This window comes from Panthera pardus, unplaced genomic scaffold (assembly GCF_024362965.1).
Source record: "Panthera pardus isolate Hobbes unplaced genomic scaffold, ASM2436296v1 HiC_scaffold_27, whole genome shotgun sequence".
Classification (NCBI taxonomy): Eukaryota; Metazoa; Chordata; class Mammalia; order Carnivora; family Felidae; genus Panthera; species Panthera pardus.
The window spans coordinates 1,225,727-1,241,287 of NW_026526843.1; the positions used below are offsets into that span (position 1 = coordinate 1,225,727).

Here is a 15,561-nt window from a genome sequence, read left to right on the forward strand (position 1 = left end):
CACCATTTCTGTGGGATTCCTGCCAAAAATGTACGACCTCAACCCAATTATGAGAAAACACGGGGCAGAACCAAAACTGAGAGCCTACAAAACAATAGGCCTGTCCTCTTAAAAAATGTTAAGGTCACGAAAGACCGAGAAAGACTGAGGAGCTTTTCCAAGTTAAGGGACGCCAAAGCTTGTGCAAACTGAATGCGGTGCACGGTTCTGGCTCCTGGTCTGGGGAAGAATATATGTAGCCGTAAAAGACATTATTGGGACAGCTGATAAAATTTTAATAGAAACTGAGGACCCGGTGTAGTATTGTATCAATGCTAAATTTGTGTTTTTCAGAAAGTTTTTGTTCTTAGACAAACCTTTATGGGTTAAGGAGCATGGTATCTTCAGATTATGGTCAAATGGTTCAAAAAATTGTACAGCATTTTTTTTTTTTTTACAAAATAATGCTATGATGACATCACTGTCCACATCTTTTGGTGCCCGTGGCATGTGGCCACACATCTGTGTTGAAAGGTTCGGACACGGACCACGTGTCTGCACTTTCTATTCCATTCCATTGGTCCGTTGTCTGTCCTCCTGCCGATGCCACGCTGAGTGCCTTACTGTCTGGTGGCACCAGTCATCTGGCTTTGCTGTTGTCAAGATGGGGGGAACGGGGTCACAGTGGAGGTGTCATCATGGGATGGCAGGAGGGGTGGCGGCAACCTCACGTAGAGGGACCCCTCAGGTTAAGCGGTATCGTCGTAGGCCGAGGGCTAAGCCTAATTCTCTAGTCCTGATAGAACTTCCTGTTTGTAGCCAAAGAGATGATTTGTGAGAGGCTGATGCTAACGCGAATCATCCTTACTGCAGCCTGACGCAAAGCATCAGGCTGTTTGAACGAATCCCACCTCGGGTCTTCGCTATAGACGCCATGGGTGCACAGCCCTCCCCGCCGCCTCGGTGGCGGTGTGCCTTAGAAATCAGAATTTTGTGAATTGTATTACACCTCATTACAGCCCCAGCAGGGTCCTGGGCAGCACCCTGGGCATTAAACACCTTAACGCGTCTGCAGCCGACCAGATGAGCACGTCTGTTAAGTCGGATGATAGCATTTACAAATAGCCTCGAGTCACTCCAGGTGAGGGACACCAAGCTTATGCAATAACCGTTGGTTTGCGGAGCCCTTTGGATTGTAGAGTTGCAGTTCCAGAGTGATGGTGGGCCTTCACCGCTGACTTGACGCATTGTTGTTTTGACCCGACAGGCTGCGTCGCATCAGGCGAGCGCCATGACCGAGGACATGTACACCAACGGTTGCGCTGCCCCAGGCAGCCCTGCCCAGGCCAAGGGGCAGGACGTGAGGAAGGTGCGACTCATCCAGTTCGAGAAGGTCACAGAAGAGCCCATGGTAATCCCTTGTCCTGTTCTAGCCCACTGCTTACTCTCGACCCCTTGAGCCCCCAGGCCACAAGAGGACGATGAACGATCTTCCTCTGCAGAGATCCTCCTAAATCATCCTACGGATAAGCTCAGAAAGAGCTGCAAATAAAGCTTGCTGTCCCCTGTGTCCTCCTTGCAGGGAATCACCCTGAAGCTGAATGACAAGCAGTCCTGTACGGTGGCCAGAATTCTTCACGGTGGCATGATTCACAGGCAAGGTAACCATGGGGGCCCTGGGCAGTGCTTCAGTCAGAGAACCATCGACATGCCAGTCAGTGCTGGGGGGCTGGAGGCTTACAGCCTTTACAGTGGGGAGCGTGTGTGTGTATGTGTGTGTGTGAGACAGGAGATTTTTTTGTGGCTTAATAACTGGCTCTTTAACTGTGTTATAAGACCTTTGTATGAATTGCCCAGTGCCACTGTCTCTCCCTCTGAGCATTCTTGCACACCTCTTTACGCCAGTACTTTTCCACCCAATATTTGACCGGTTAACTACATGCAGCCCATTGCATTGCACTGCGAAAATAGAATTTAGACAAATAATCATAAGTAACCATTGTGTCTCCTTAATGTGAAGGTGCCGTCAGTTTTCAGATGCATCATTGAGTCAAAGCTATTTGGGAGGTTGGTGAGAGAACATTAAAATATGACCTGTTTTTAGTAGCGGATGATAACCTGTATTTGCCCACCTGATTCATCCCACGCTTTGAACCCTACCTTTTTCTGTTCAGTTAGAACTTTTGTTTTGTATCTAGGGTGGCACAAATATTGGTAATTACTCTTCACATAGAATCTAACCGTTGATGAACTTTACCATTAGGTAGAACAACAAAGAAACATTAAACTTGCTGTGGATGAAGTGCTTTTATTTGGCTTGACCAGGGAGGACGAGGTCATACTAAACTGTCGAGTGCTCGCCTTGATACGTCCCTCAAGGGACTCAAAAGAACCATTCCCTTCCCGCATCCTTGAATATTCTCAACCCTGAGTGTTTTACACAGTCTGTCGTAGAACAATGCTGTAGGTCGTGGTTTCTTTTCTGCGGTATCTTGAGTTATATTGACAGCTCTTGTTTTAATGTTTATTCCTTGCGGACTGATTTTTCATTTCGTGGTAGGCTCCCTTCACGTCGGGGATGAGATCCTGGAAATCAATGGCACAAACGTGACTAATCACTCAGTAGATCAGCTGCAGAAGGCGATGGTGGGTATAGTCTCTGCCGTTGTCTTTGTGAAGTGTGGAACCACATTGGTGTCTGCGTACATGAGTTTATTGTCAAGTCTTTGTACTCCTTGAGGGGACTCGTACCACCGCTAGTCTTTATTCTGTGCAACAAATGACAGTTCTTTGCTTTCATTTAGTAACTTTCTAAACCAAGGCAAATAACCCCGAGTGTCTATCTAGAAAGAACACTGGAGTGGGTGTCAGGAAGCTTTGGTCTTTGATGGCAGCTCTGAAATCCTGCTCTACTTTATTCTAGCCATGATTTTGAGCAGGTAAATTAACCTAAGTCATCTGTAAAATGAAGATAGGAATCCCTATTCGTGGATTTGTTTTCTTTAAAAAAAAAAAAACTTTTAAATGTTTTTTATTTTTGAGAGAGAGAGTGAGAGCATGAGAAAGAGAGGAGCAGAGAGAGGGGAGACACAGAATCCGCAGCAGACTTCAGGCTCTGAGCTGTCAGTACAGAGCCCGACACGGGGCTCAAACCCACAAACCGTGAGATCATGACCCGAGCTGAAGTCGGACGCCCAACCGACTGAGCCACCCAGGTGCCCCATCATGGATTTGTTATAAACGGTGGATGGGATATTATAAATGAAAAGTTGAGGGGCATCTGGCTGGCCCAGTGAGAAGAGCATGTGACTCTTGAATTTAGAGTTGTGAGTTTGAGCCCCACGTTGGGCATAGACGTTACTTTTTTTTTTTAATTTTTTTTTAACGTTTATTTTTGAGAGAGAGACAGAGCATGAACGGGGGAGGGTCAGAGAGAGGGAGACACAGAATCCGAAGCAGGCTCCAGGCTCGGAGCTGTCAGCACAGAGCCCGACGTGGGGCTCGAACTCACGGACTGCGAGATCATGACCTGAGCCAAAGTCGGCCGCTTAACCGACTGAGCCACCCAGGCGCCCCACACATTACTTTAAAAAAACAAAAATCGGGGGTCAGTTACAGTTTTTATTAATTTTTGAGAGCGTACGCACGTGAGTGGAGGCGGGGCAGAGAGAGAGGGAGACACAGAATCCGAAGCAGGCTCCAGGCTCCGAGCTGTCGGCACAGAGTCCGACGTGGGGCTCAAACTCACAAGAGATCTCTCGACCCATAAAACATAGAAGATATGGTGTCTGCCCACAACGAAATTGAATTAGAAATCAAAAACAGGTATCTGGAAATCCCTAAATACTTAGACATTAAATAAGACACTTGTAAATAACCCATAGGCCACAGAAGAAATCACAAGGGAAATTAGAAAGTACCTTGAAGCAAATAAAAATGAAAACACAGCATATCCGATTCTGTAGAACGCTGATCGAGCTGTACTGGGGTAGAAGTTTGGATCACAAAACACTTTTCTTAAAAAACAAGAAAGTTCACAATCTGTGGCCTCAGATTCTACCTTAAGAAACTGGAAAAAGGCAAACCAATCCAAAGCCAGGAGAAAAAAAGAAATTCTTAAACAGTCAGAAATAGATTGGACAGGACCTTGACAAAAGAATGTGGAAGACGAAGGGGGTTATAAAAAGTATCTGTAACTAGATTACTTGTAATTGTGTGTGTGTGTGTGTGTGTGTGTACACGTACACATTATGAGCTAATTGGAGGATGTGAGGGAACCAGTTCATTACTCTGGAACGTGGTAAACACGGACAGAGAATGATGCCTTTGTCCCTCTGTTCCCTGTATGAACTCTACCGCTGGGTAACTCACAGTCCATAAGGGGACAGTATTCCAGCTAGTTCACCAAGTGATGGTTAGAACAGCACCATTTGGCAAGTGCTAAGAAATGAGCGGACTGAGGAGGACCAGGTAGGTGAAGAGAGTCTAAAGAGACGGATCACCCACTTGCAGGGTGTGGACTTCATTTGGATCCTGACGCAGACACACGGGGAAAGCACGTGCCCACAGGCCCGTGGGGGGTAAGAATGCCGCTGCCGTCCCGGGGCTGTAAATAGCCCCTTCATTCAGCGGTCTTCGGCACCCTGTGGGGCAGGCCACCTGCTTCCTGCTGGAACGCTGATCCGTGGGGCCCATTCACACGCTTGTCTCTCATATACGATGTCACCTGGGGCACCTTCCCGCCCAGAGGAAGCAGAACCGAGTGTCCCACGATGGGCAGCATGAGAAGGTTGATGTGTTTCCCCACGGGGCCTCCTCCACAAAGCAGGCTGCTCGGCGATTTGGCCTCATGGTGCTTCTCAGTAAGGCTGAGTGCACTGATTCCTGAGCCTGCGGTGACACGTAAAGCTTCAAAATTTGTGCTTCCTTTTGATGTGTGTAAATATAATTGACTACATAGAAGGTAATTTGTGCTATGTGGTGAAAGATCCCAGAAACAGTAGGCTTGGAAAAATATTTGTTGCACCTATGATAGGTAGAAAGTTAATAATTCTAGCACTGTAAGAACTTCTGTGTTATAAAAAGACTCACAGCTTCTAAACTTCGCTATAAAAAGACTCACAACCAAACAGATAACTAGACAAAGGATATAAGAAAAAAAGCTTTTGAAAAGAGGTTTAACTTTATTCATGGTAATACAATTACAGAATGAAGCGACCATGAAATCCTTTCCACCTGTCAGATTGGCAGAATGTTAGCATAGAATTCTGGCAAGAATAGGGGGAAAGGGCCTCTCATATATTCCTGGTGAGAGTGAAGTCGCTGTAATCTTTTGGAAGAGTAATATGAGGACAGCTTTTAAAATGTTCTCACCCCTTAATTCTGCATTTCTACCATGGTATTTTATTCTATAAAAATCAAAATGCTTTGGGCACTTGGGTGGCTCAGTTGGTTGAGCATCTGACTTTGGCACAGGTCGTGATCCCGTGGTTTGGGAGTTCGGGCCCCACAACAGGCTCTGTGCTGTCAGCTCAGAGCCTGGAGCCCGCATCAGATTCTGTGTCTCCCTCTCTCTCTCTCTGCCCCTACCCCACTCTCTTTCAAAAATAAATAAGCATTAAAAAATTTTTTAAATATCAAAATGCAGGGGCGCCTGGGTGGCTCAGTCGGTTAAACGGCCGACTTCGGCTCAGGTCATGATCTCGCGGTCCGTGAGTTCGAGCCCCGCGTCAGGCTCTGTGCTGACAGCTTAGAGCCTGAAGCCTGTTTCAGATTCTGCGTCTCCCTCTCTCTCTGACTCTCCCCCATTCATGCTCTGTCTCTCTCTGTCTCAAAAATAAATAAACGTTAAAAAAATATATCAAAATGCAAATCTAGAAGGATATATGTTCGAGGATGTCTATTGTAGCAGATTACAGTGACAAAAAAGATTGGCAGCAATTGACATGCCCAGTTGTTGTTAAAAACAAAAATACGTGCATGTGAATATGGACATATGTGTGTGAATATTTGGAAATGTTTTCTTTCGTGTGGAGAAAGGCATGGGTGTATGTGGGCCAGGGTTCATTTTAGGTTCATTTTAGGTTCTTCTGGGGACCTTTTGGGGTTGAGTGTAGGGAAGAGGGAAAATCCTTAGTTTTTTCTTCATTATTCTCTGTACGTCTCCAAGTTACACTGGCTTATGGGGCACACAAGACTTCTGTATTGAAGGAGGAATTGTCCTACAAAATTTCAAAGTGTGTGGTCAAAATGTGTGTTAGATAAAAACACTTTTTGGGACTTTGAGAGGGGAAGTGAGAGTTTTTGAAATCGCAGATCATCCAAGTTAGTTTCCTTACAGTTTTATTTCCCTGCTTTTTTTTTTTTAATAGAAAGAAACCAAAGGAATGATCTCATTAAAAGTAATTCCCAACCAGCAGAATCGTCTTCCTGCACTACAGGTAGGTGACACCATTTTCTCTGTTGTGTTCTTTGAGATTCGGTTGAAGTGATGTGATTCTAAGTTCTCAGTATTTCACGACTGTAGCTGCCTGCTGCTCTCTGAACTAAATTAACATCCATTACAAACAAGCAGACCTTCTTTCTGAGTTGCTTGTTGTAACCGATGTGAAAGGAAAGGGTCATCTCCTTATTCCAAGAGAAGAATGGGCAAAGCAGATGAAGAGGTAATTCAGACGAGGAAAAATACAAATGGCTATTGAACACATGAGAAAATATCCAGTGTCACCAGTCATCAAAAAAACACAAAGTAAACTGTATGCAGTATAATTATTCACAGGCAAATTGGCAAATGTTTTTAAACACGGTGGTTAATGGTGCCAAAGGAAAGCGTCGGTAGTCGAGAGAAAGTGTTCAGATAGGGCCTTGGCATATGATGTTTTGTAAAGTTTCTGTCTCGGGTCATTTATGTTATTGTGGCATGATTTTCTTTTTTAAAAAATTTTTTAGTGTTTATTTTCTTTTTGAGAGAGAGAGACAGAGCGTGAGCAGGGAGGGGCAGAGAGGGGAGGGGGACACAGAATCCAAAGCAGGCTCCAGGCTCTGAGCTGTCAGCACAGAGTACAACATAGGGCTTGAACCCATGAACCATGAGGTCATGACCTGAGCCGAAGTCGGATGCTTATCCAAGTGAGACACCCAGGTGTCCCTGCAAATTGATTTTTATAGTTGCATGGTAATATATACAGTAGGTAGCCATACTTAACTAATTTCCCATTCTTGGAAAATCAGCTTGCTTCCAGTATTTCACTTTTGTAAATAATGCTGTGGTGACTTTTCCACACGTCATAACTGACAACCTCTGCATAGAAGTGGATTGTGGGTACAAGGGGTGTCAGCATTTGGCACATTCCTATTGTTAATTGATGGACTGAGGAAATGTGCATTTCAGATAGTAGCTGCGTTGTACTCTAAGACAGACGGATGGACAACTCAGACCAATAACCAGCTTCTGTGTCTCACCGTTGTCGCCTCCCTGTTGTCCCTGCAGTTCTGACCCTTTGCCTCATTTTGCAGATGTTCATGAGAGCGCAGTTTGACTATGACCCCAAAAAGGACCACCTGATCCCTTGCAAGGAGGCGGGGCTGAAGTTTGTCACCGGGGACATCATCAAGATAATCAACAAGGATGACAGTAACTGGTGGCAAGGGCGGGTGGAAGGTTCCTCCAAGGAGTCAGCAGGATTGATCCCTTCCCCTGAGCTGCAGGAATGGTGAGCTTTCATACAGGTGGAGTTGGCCACACGAATTATTAGCCGTTTCACAATTAGAGCAGCAAATGAAATACAGTGTTGACCCTGCATGGTATTGGCGAAAGGCCCAAATACATCAGCCGTGGCTTCTAGGCCATTCTCCGAGGTAGCACGGTGGGGATAACATGCAGGTCCTCCTCAGGAAGACTCAGTGGCACAGTGGTATTCACACGGGGGACCGTGCTGTGACGACACGTGCCATCAGTTTACTGGGTGCGACAAGTATTTCTTTTGAAAAGTGACATCGGAGGGAAGTATTGGAGTATTTATTTCTACGCCTACACTTGCGTGATACGGGGGCACAGTGTGCGGTGTGTTTCCATACTGCGGCGTGCTCGTCAGTGTTCAGAAAGCACCGCAGCCGAGAAAGCGAGCCGTTGCTGGGTGGTGCGTGCTGTCTGCTGACGGGCGCGGGCCCCAGGCTCCGGGTCACCTGTCTGAAGACAGCACCCAGTTCACGGTGCCCCACGCGGCGCGCTAGGCACTCCGCACACGCTGTGTCCCGCGGGCACAGTGGCCCTGTTCGTAGAGAACAGAGGCTCAGAGCTGGGTGCCGTGCAGACTCACACGGGAATGGCTTCTCAGGTCTCAGTCGCCTCCCATGCCTCTCTGGAGAGTTCTTTTGTGGGCATCCAAACACCTGGTGTTGCAAATGCGTGCAAGAGGGAGGGTCCCCCGCCTCTGCTGCCGCGTCACCCCTCAGTGCAGCCTGGCCAGGCCAGCCAGGCACCTTCCACCTATTTCTCGTGGGGCCCTCAGGTTCAAGTGCAAGACTAAAAATGCAGCGTACCGGTTGGCTCATGCACATTTTCCCTCACCACCTCCCTACTGGTCTATACCCTACTCAGCACACACCCAGAGCCTTCTGCTCACAGAGGAGGGGGTGGGGCGGGAGAGCAGGGAGCAGAGAGGCAGCTGAGGGGGTAACTGGCAGAGACAGAGAACAAGAGGCAGGGAGTGGATGTGAGAGACACACAGATTGGAGACAGAGATGACACACAGAGAGAGATGGGGGAAGCTGGGAGGGAGAGACAAGTGAGGGCTGAGAGACAGAGAGGACGAGGGACACACAGAGCGGTGTGAGAGAGGAAAAGGTCAAGGCCAGCACCAAGTTTTTGGCAGATTGGTCTGGAGGTTTGCTTTGTTTTTCAAGATTTTATTAAAGAATCTCCACACCCAACGTGGGGCTTGAATTCACAACCCCGGGATCAAGAGTCGCGTGCTCTACCTAATGAGCCAGCCAGGTGCCCTCGGTCTGGAGGTCTAATGAAGAAGGGGAAGGAGGTCCCCAAGCCCTGCTCTGGGAGAATGGCCCTGGGCCTTTTACACTGAGGTTCCATTGACTTTCTTCATCACTTTTTCCCGCCAGGCGAGTGGCCAGCGTGGCTCAGTCGGCTCCGAGTGAAGCCCCAAGCTGCAGTCCCTTTGGGAAGAAGAAGAAGTACAAAGACAAGTACCTGGCCAAGCACAGCTCCAGTAAGCTTCCCGGCATCCTCTCCGCGGGCTCCTGGCGGCACAGGGGGGCTGGCGTCCTGCACAGTGGACCATATGTTATACAGAAAGCATGCCGTGTCTTCTGGCTTTCTTGATTACAACCCTCATCTTCCCGGTACATGTACAGGAAGGCTAGAGGTCTGCTCACACCTGCTCATGATCCAGACCTTTCTCACCAAGTCAGTGCCATCAGCCTGGCCCGCTCATGGTCTGAGCAACCCCAGAAAATAGCACGTTTTGCTGAGAACTCATTTTGCCTTCGCTTTTTACCTACCGTGGTAGGTAATAGACTGAAATTACCAATGGGTTCAAGCAGATTGTAGATAACAAACGAATCATAATCTACCATTCAACTCCCGCTGGAAGTGTTCAAAACAAAGACAGGAACGTGAGCAAATCACAGCCTGAAATCACTTCATGTGGCAGGAGCCTACATGGAAGGAGTAGAAGCTGTGGCCGGAGCACGGGTTGGGGGGGTCGGTGGCAGGAACGCAGGCTAAGCACGGAGACGGAGGGACTGTGTTTGCGCTCTGGGGTGTGTCTGTGGAGCTGGTGCGGGGCTTTGAGCCCGGGGTGGGGGGTGGGATTAGCCGGTCTCTCTGGCAGCACTGAAGAATGGGGGATGGGAGAACTGGGAGGGACAGAGAGTCAAGATGAGACTCGGGTTTCCATCTTGAGTAGCCAGGTGGCATGTCCCAGGGGCATGAGGTAACAAACTAGGGACAAGAGAGAGGAAATAGGAGAATAATGGGGTCCAAAAAATAAGAAAGAATATTAGAGTCCAGAGAACTCGGTGACAGAGTCATGTCGAGTTGGGAAACCCAACAGATAGACCCACAGGCACGGCGTCCGTGACCCTGGCCGTCATTCTCTGCCAGCAGCCACTGTGCTTGTTCCCGACGGTGTCCTGGCTTGAACAGTGGCTTAGCGCCCCCCTCATCCCTTGCAGGGCCACTAAGTGTGGTTTGCCCCAAAGAGCACTGGGGCAGCTCGGGGCCTCACTGCTTCGATCACGGCCCCTGCGGCCTGTGACCTACCAGAGTGCGACATCGGTGAAGCCAGGCCAGCGTCCCGGGTCACTGGCCCCACGGCCGGGCCCGCTGCTCTCCCCGGCTGTGAAAGTGAACACCGCTTTTCTCTGTCTCTAGTTTTTGACCAGTTGGACGTCGTTTCCTACGAGGAAGTTGTTCGGCTCCCCGCGTTCAAGAGGAAGACCCTGGTGCTTATAGGTACCGTCTCGCTGTCCTCCCGCCCACGATGCTCTGCTGGCGACACTGCATGTCCCTCCTGGTGGTCCCACCCGCACTGCCTAGTGCAGCCCCACTCCAAAAAAAAAAGGCAGGGAGCAGGAAAAGGGGGGAGAAAAGCACCGCCTCTTGTGCTCTCCGAAGCCTTACGGGTATATCCCATGTGGATTCGCTTTACAAATGAAACGAATCCTTACGAGGTTTTCAGCAGCTCGCTTTACGTGGGTGGCTCACCCCACTGTTTTTGGAGCTAACACAGTAGTTGCTTAGCCGATCTGTATTAGGGTTCTGGAGAAACTGCCGGGGAAAACAGTGCCTTCAATGCGGTTCCGTTGATTTCGGAGAGCTCGGCAAAGCGACATCTTTACGAAAGGGATGGAAAACCCCATGTGTTAGTTGGCTCCTCTGTGGCAACCAGTTAGCTTCTGAGTCCTGACCCCGAGCCCTGAAACGGAGCCTCCTCCCCTGACTGGGACGCGAGGGCCCGGAGCCCCGAGCCCTCCTGAGCCCACTTCACCCACGTCTCATCCCTCAACCTAGCCCCACGTTGGTTTTGGGGGAAAGAAGCAGAAGGCTTTGTGAGGAAAGAGCAGGCCACATTCTGTCTTCTCCAAGCTTCTGTCCTCCCTCCGCAGGAGCCAGCGGGGTCGGCCGCAGCCACATTAAGAGTGCCCTGCTCAGCCAGAACCCGGACAAGTTTGCGTACCCCGCCCCATGTGAGTACCCCGGGGGCCTTGCGGGCCGGGCAGGAGTGCCACTCTCGGTGTCCCGTGTGATTTTAAATGTTGATTAGAAAAACAAAGCACCATTTGGAAAGATAGAAGCATATATGTGTCATCGCTCTGGATAACTAACTGTGCCCCTGTTCTTTCCTGTGCTGTTTGCCTGCGTCACAGAAGTGGTAGAAAATCATTTTAAATGTTGAAAATATTGACTATCACACACTGAGTATTTAAAAGAATCAAGCAGGTAATGTTATTGAAAACATATACTCCTCGGGGTTGTGGGCTTGAGCCCCATGTCAAGCGTAGAGCTTACTTAAAATCTTTACAACACATCTATTACTCTTTTCATTTTACTTTATATTATAAACATGTTCTCATGAGCTTAAACCGCAGTCCGTTGAGCGGCTACGCGGTAATTTCCTTAGCTAGCCCACTATTGCTTCACATCTGGGCTGCCTCTCATTCTCCTGAAATGTCTTCTGAATCAAAGCAGCACTCGGGAGAGGCCCGGTCTCGGCAGCTGCCCTCAGTAGGAGAATCAGGCCAGGAGTCAGATACCTTCCGTTCCCAGAAGCGAAGCTGCATAGTGTGATTGATTATGTGTATTCCCAGGAGGAGGCACTGTTCATCAGGGTAGAAAACCCTATTCAGAATCTAGTATTAGTATTGTTTCGCTCCTTGCTTCGACACTGTGCCTTTAGAGATAAGTGACACACGAGGGGCAGACAAGACAGCAGGTGTCCCGGGGTTCAGGACTGAGTGGGGGTGTCTGAAAGCAGAAATAACCAGTGAAGGAGAGTTGCTGTTTTGTAAGATGGAAAGAAAGAGAGGCATGTGCAGGTTGGGATCGAGCAGCCAGGAAGAGAGCTGCACGGGCGACGCGCAAGACGGAGGGGCAGGGGGCTGGATGCGGATGGGCTGCAGGAGAGGTGTGCCGGGAAGCGTGTGATGCTGGAGTTTCAAGCTGTGCTATCTGGAGCACATTGTACCTAGATGACAACTGATATGAGTGGTAGTAAATGCCGTGCCTTAAGAACATGCCAACATTTAACGATAGCAGTTTAAACCAAACGAAAGTACCCTTCTTTCCAAGCTACAGAGAGGCAACTTAAAATTTTTTTTGGCATTTATTTACTTCTGAGAGACAGAGAGAGACGGCGTGAGCAGGGGAGGGGCAGAGAGAGAGGGAAACACAGAATCTGAGGCAGGCTCCAGGCTCTGAGCTGTCAGCACAGATCCCGACGCGGATCTCGAAGCCACGAACCGCGAGATCATGACCTGAGCCGAAGTCGGACGCTTAACCGACTGAGCCACCCAGGCGCCCCCAGAAAGGCAACTTTAAATGTCCTTACATGGAACGCTGCCCATGGCTCACACAGATCTGCTTAAAAAGTATTTTCAGCTGTCATTTCTCAGATTGTGAGCTCTAATGCTCCTGGGGTTGGCGGTGGAAGAGATGACCCTTCATATGGGGAAAGGGATAGACATTTCCCACATTGGGCTTCGCCTCTTGAAAGGCACATGCATTCTGGGCGGACGGGGCATCTCCTGCTCCAGTGTCAGCCCTGTGGGACCCCGTGGGACACACCCCTCTGCTAAGCCCTCCGTACCAGAGGCAGACACCCCGGCCCACGCCCCTAGGGGACGGTGAGGGATTTGTGTTCTGGCGCAGATACCACACGGCCGCCCAAGAAGAGTGAGGAAGATGGGAAGGAATACCACTTCATCTCCACCGAAGAGATGACGAGAGACATCTCTGCCAACGAGTTCCTGGAGTTTGGCAGCTACCAGGGCAACATGTTTGGCACCAAATTTGAAACCGTGCATCAGATTCATAAGCAGGACAAGATTGCCATCCTGGACATCGAGCCCCAGGTGGGTAGGCACGCCACGGCAGGAACGGATGGGGTTGTGTTCATCTAGAGCCGGGGCAGCGGTACCAGGAATGACGGGCTTGGTGCTGCCCGTCGTGACGGCTGACTCCGGTCCTCTCTTCTTCCTTCCTCGTTTTCCAGACCCTGAAGATTGTCCGCACGGCAGAGCTGTCACCGTTCATTGTGTTCATCGCACCCACCGACCAGGGCGCCCAGGTGGGAAGGACGGGGCTATGCAGGGGGGGTGGAGGTTCGCTGTCGGAGTCTGCCCAGACTGGGACGTCGGTCCAGAGTGCAGCTCATCACAAATCCCCCACGAACTTCCTGGCTACTGCCATCCTTTCCGCAAGGCCAAGAAGCCAAAGGGCGTGGGCACGTTAGATTTACCGGGCCAGCGGCCAGGCCGGCAGCCGGGCCAGGTCAGGGGGCAAAAGGAATCAGACCCAGCCATTGTTCCCGAAGTGCTTAGGGTCTAGGGGCAGAGACGGACGGTCTGACAGACCCCCACCGGCGCGACGGGAGCTCAAGTGGGACAAAGCAGGAGTACCGGAGACGGCCCTGAACCCACCCTGGGGTGTGTGCGGCTGTGGGGAGAGAGGAGGGGCTCCTACCCGCTCTGCATCATCGTCCATACGCTTCACCGTCCCCGGCCTGTTCGCCAGGCACGACGGAGATCTCACCGTGTCGCCGCGTAGATAGCTTCTCCCGCCTTTCTTAGTAGGCGTGTGGTCTCCCGTTGAGCGTATGTGACACAACCGTTCAGTCTCGCCATTTCCTTCTCGAAGGCCACTTGGGTTGTTTTCAAAAGGACCGTTACAAATTATACCGCGGCCAGCGGCCCGTACATGTGGCATTCCACACGTGCGCAAATGTAGGCGTAGGAGAAATTCCCGACAGGGCTGGCCGGTCCGAGGATGCGTGCAGTGGGAATTGAGAATTTGGAGACAAATTACCCGCGAGAGTGCTTGCTTCCGTGTGCCAGGCGCGTATTATCCCAAGTTCGTTTCTGGCCCATCTAATGGAAAACTGCAGTCTCGTTGTACTTCCACCTTTTGCCGCCAATGGTTGAGTAGCTCGCCAGACTCCTGAGGGCTATTTGTGTCGACTCCTCTGTGAACCGCCTGCTCGTGTCCGCGGCTCATTTTTCCGAGCTTACTGGCCTTTTCCTTCGTGATTTCTAGGAACTCTGTGTGAGGGCAACTAGCCGTCTCTGATGTCAGTTGTAGGTATTTTTTCCCAGTTTGGCATGTATTTTGGTGTTTATTGCTACGCGTTTTTACTCGTATGGAGTGCTCAGTCTTTTCGTGGACACAGGTTTGGGATGCTAGACAGAGGCCCGGATTGCAGCTGTGGTGGTTCTGGGAAGGGCTGTGTTCAAAGGCGTGGACTGGGGGTGCTGCTCAAGTCCGTGCCGTCTCGATGGAGCTACTGGTCTTCAGAGCTGTGATTCTCCAGTCACGGTTGCTTTGAGATCCCCTGAGACTTGCGTTCTTAATTGATCGCCTCTGTACATCCTGTTAACATTCCCAAGGGAGGCCTTCAGGGTTTGAGTGTTTAAGCAGGTGGTTCTGAGCCAGGCGGGGTCACAGCAGTCAACGCACGCCGACGCGCCATCGCTGGCCTCTGGGACCGCTTCATCCGTGGTTCTCTCTCCTTTGCAGACAGAGGCCCTGCAGCAGCTGCAGAAGGACTCCGAGGCCATCCGCAGCCAGTACGCGCACTACTTTGACCTCTCGCTGGTCAACAATGGCGTCGATGAGACCCTGAAGAAATTGCAAGAAGCCTTCGAGCGGGCGTGCAGTTCTCCACAGTGGGTGCCCGTCTCCTGGGTTTACTAAGCTTGCAGAACGGGGGAGCTTCCGTCCGCCCTTCTCTAGCGGTGTGAAGTCCATTCTCCTTGCTTTCAGACAAACAGGGACGCTCCCCTAGTTTTGTCAGCTTCCCGCCCTCTGCTCCTATCCTACTTCCGCCAGTGGGCGTCAGACTGGTGCAGGCTGCTGGCTGGGCTCTGACTCTCCTGCTTAGATGGAGCCCCAGTGATCAGGGCTTCAGAAGGCTCTCTGGAAACCTGAGGCCGAAAATACTGTCAAAACACAACTGCTAATCAAAGATGGTGCACACAGAGAGGAAAAGCGACGGACCTTGTCCCTTAAAGCCTGTGCGCCTTCACCTCGAATCACCCCGGGCACTTCATTGGTCTTGGAAGCATCTGTAACCTCAGCCTCAACTTTCTAAAATGCCAAAATGAAACAGCTGTGCAATAGGAGGATGTCTGCTCTAGGGAAACCCTCAAAAGCAATAAAAATGTGTTAAAACGCCAATGTCTTGTGTCTCCTCGCGTTTCCGCCTACACGGGTCTCTGGAGAGGGAAACCGCACCACCTGCTTTAAGCTTCCGAGGGCAGCATCAGTCCCAGTTACCTCTCCTGAGTCCTTCAGTCTCCCCTCCAGCATGGAACAATCTGGAACCTAGAGGTCAAAATAACTTCCCG

At 50.2% G+C, this 15,561-nt stretch overlaps 1 protein-coding gene across 1 annotated transcript in view; it reads left to right on the top strand.

The window, feature by feature from the left end:
- The window catches only part of MPP1 (MAGUK p55 scaffold protein 1), a 28,946-nt gene extending 13,555 nt beyond the window's left edge, over nucleotides 1-15,391 (top strand). The window contains exons 2-12 of the mRNA XM_019439439.2: nucleotides 1,247-1,390; nucleotides 1,562-1,640; nucleotides 2,540-2,625; nucleotides 6,351-6,419; nucleotides 7,495-7,691; nucleotides 9,100-9,206; nucleotides 10,373-10,453; nucleotides 11,107-11,187; nucleotides 12,869-13,071; nucleotides 13,212-13,286; nucleotides 14,732-15,391. Coding sequence (XP_019294984.2) covers nucleotides 1,247-1,390; nucleotides 1,562-1,640; nucleotides 2,540-2,625; nucleotides 6,351-6,419; nucleotides 7,495-7,691; nucleotides 9,100-9,206; nucleotides 10,373-10,453; nucleotides 11,107-11,187; nucleotides 12,869-13,071; nucleotides 13,212-13,286; nucleotides 14,732-14,908 — 1,299 coding nt within the window. The 3' untranslated portion in view covers nucleotides 14,909-15,391. The remainder of the gene's footprint in view (nucleotides 1-1,246; nucleotides 1,391-1,561; nucleotides 1,641-2,539; nucleotides 2,626-6,350; nucleotides 6,420-7,494; nucleotides 7,692-9,099; nucleotides 9,207-10,372; nucleotides 10,454-11,106; nucleotides 11,188-12,868; nucleotides 13,072-13,211; nucleotides 13,287-14,731) is intronic.
- Nucleotides 15,392-15,561: the final 170 nt, after the last annotated feature.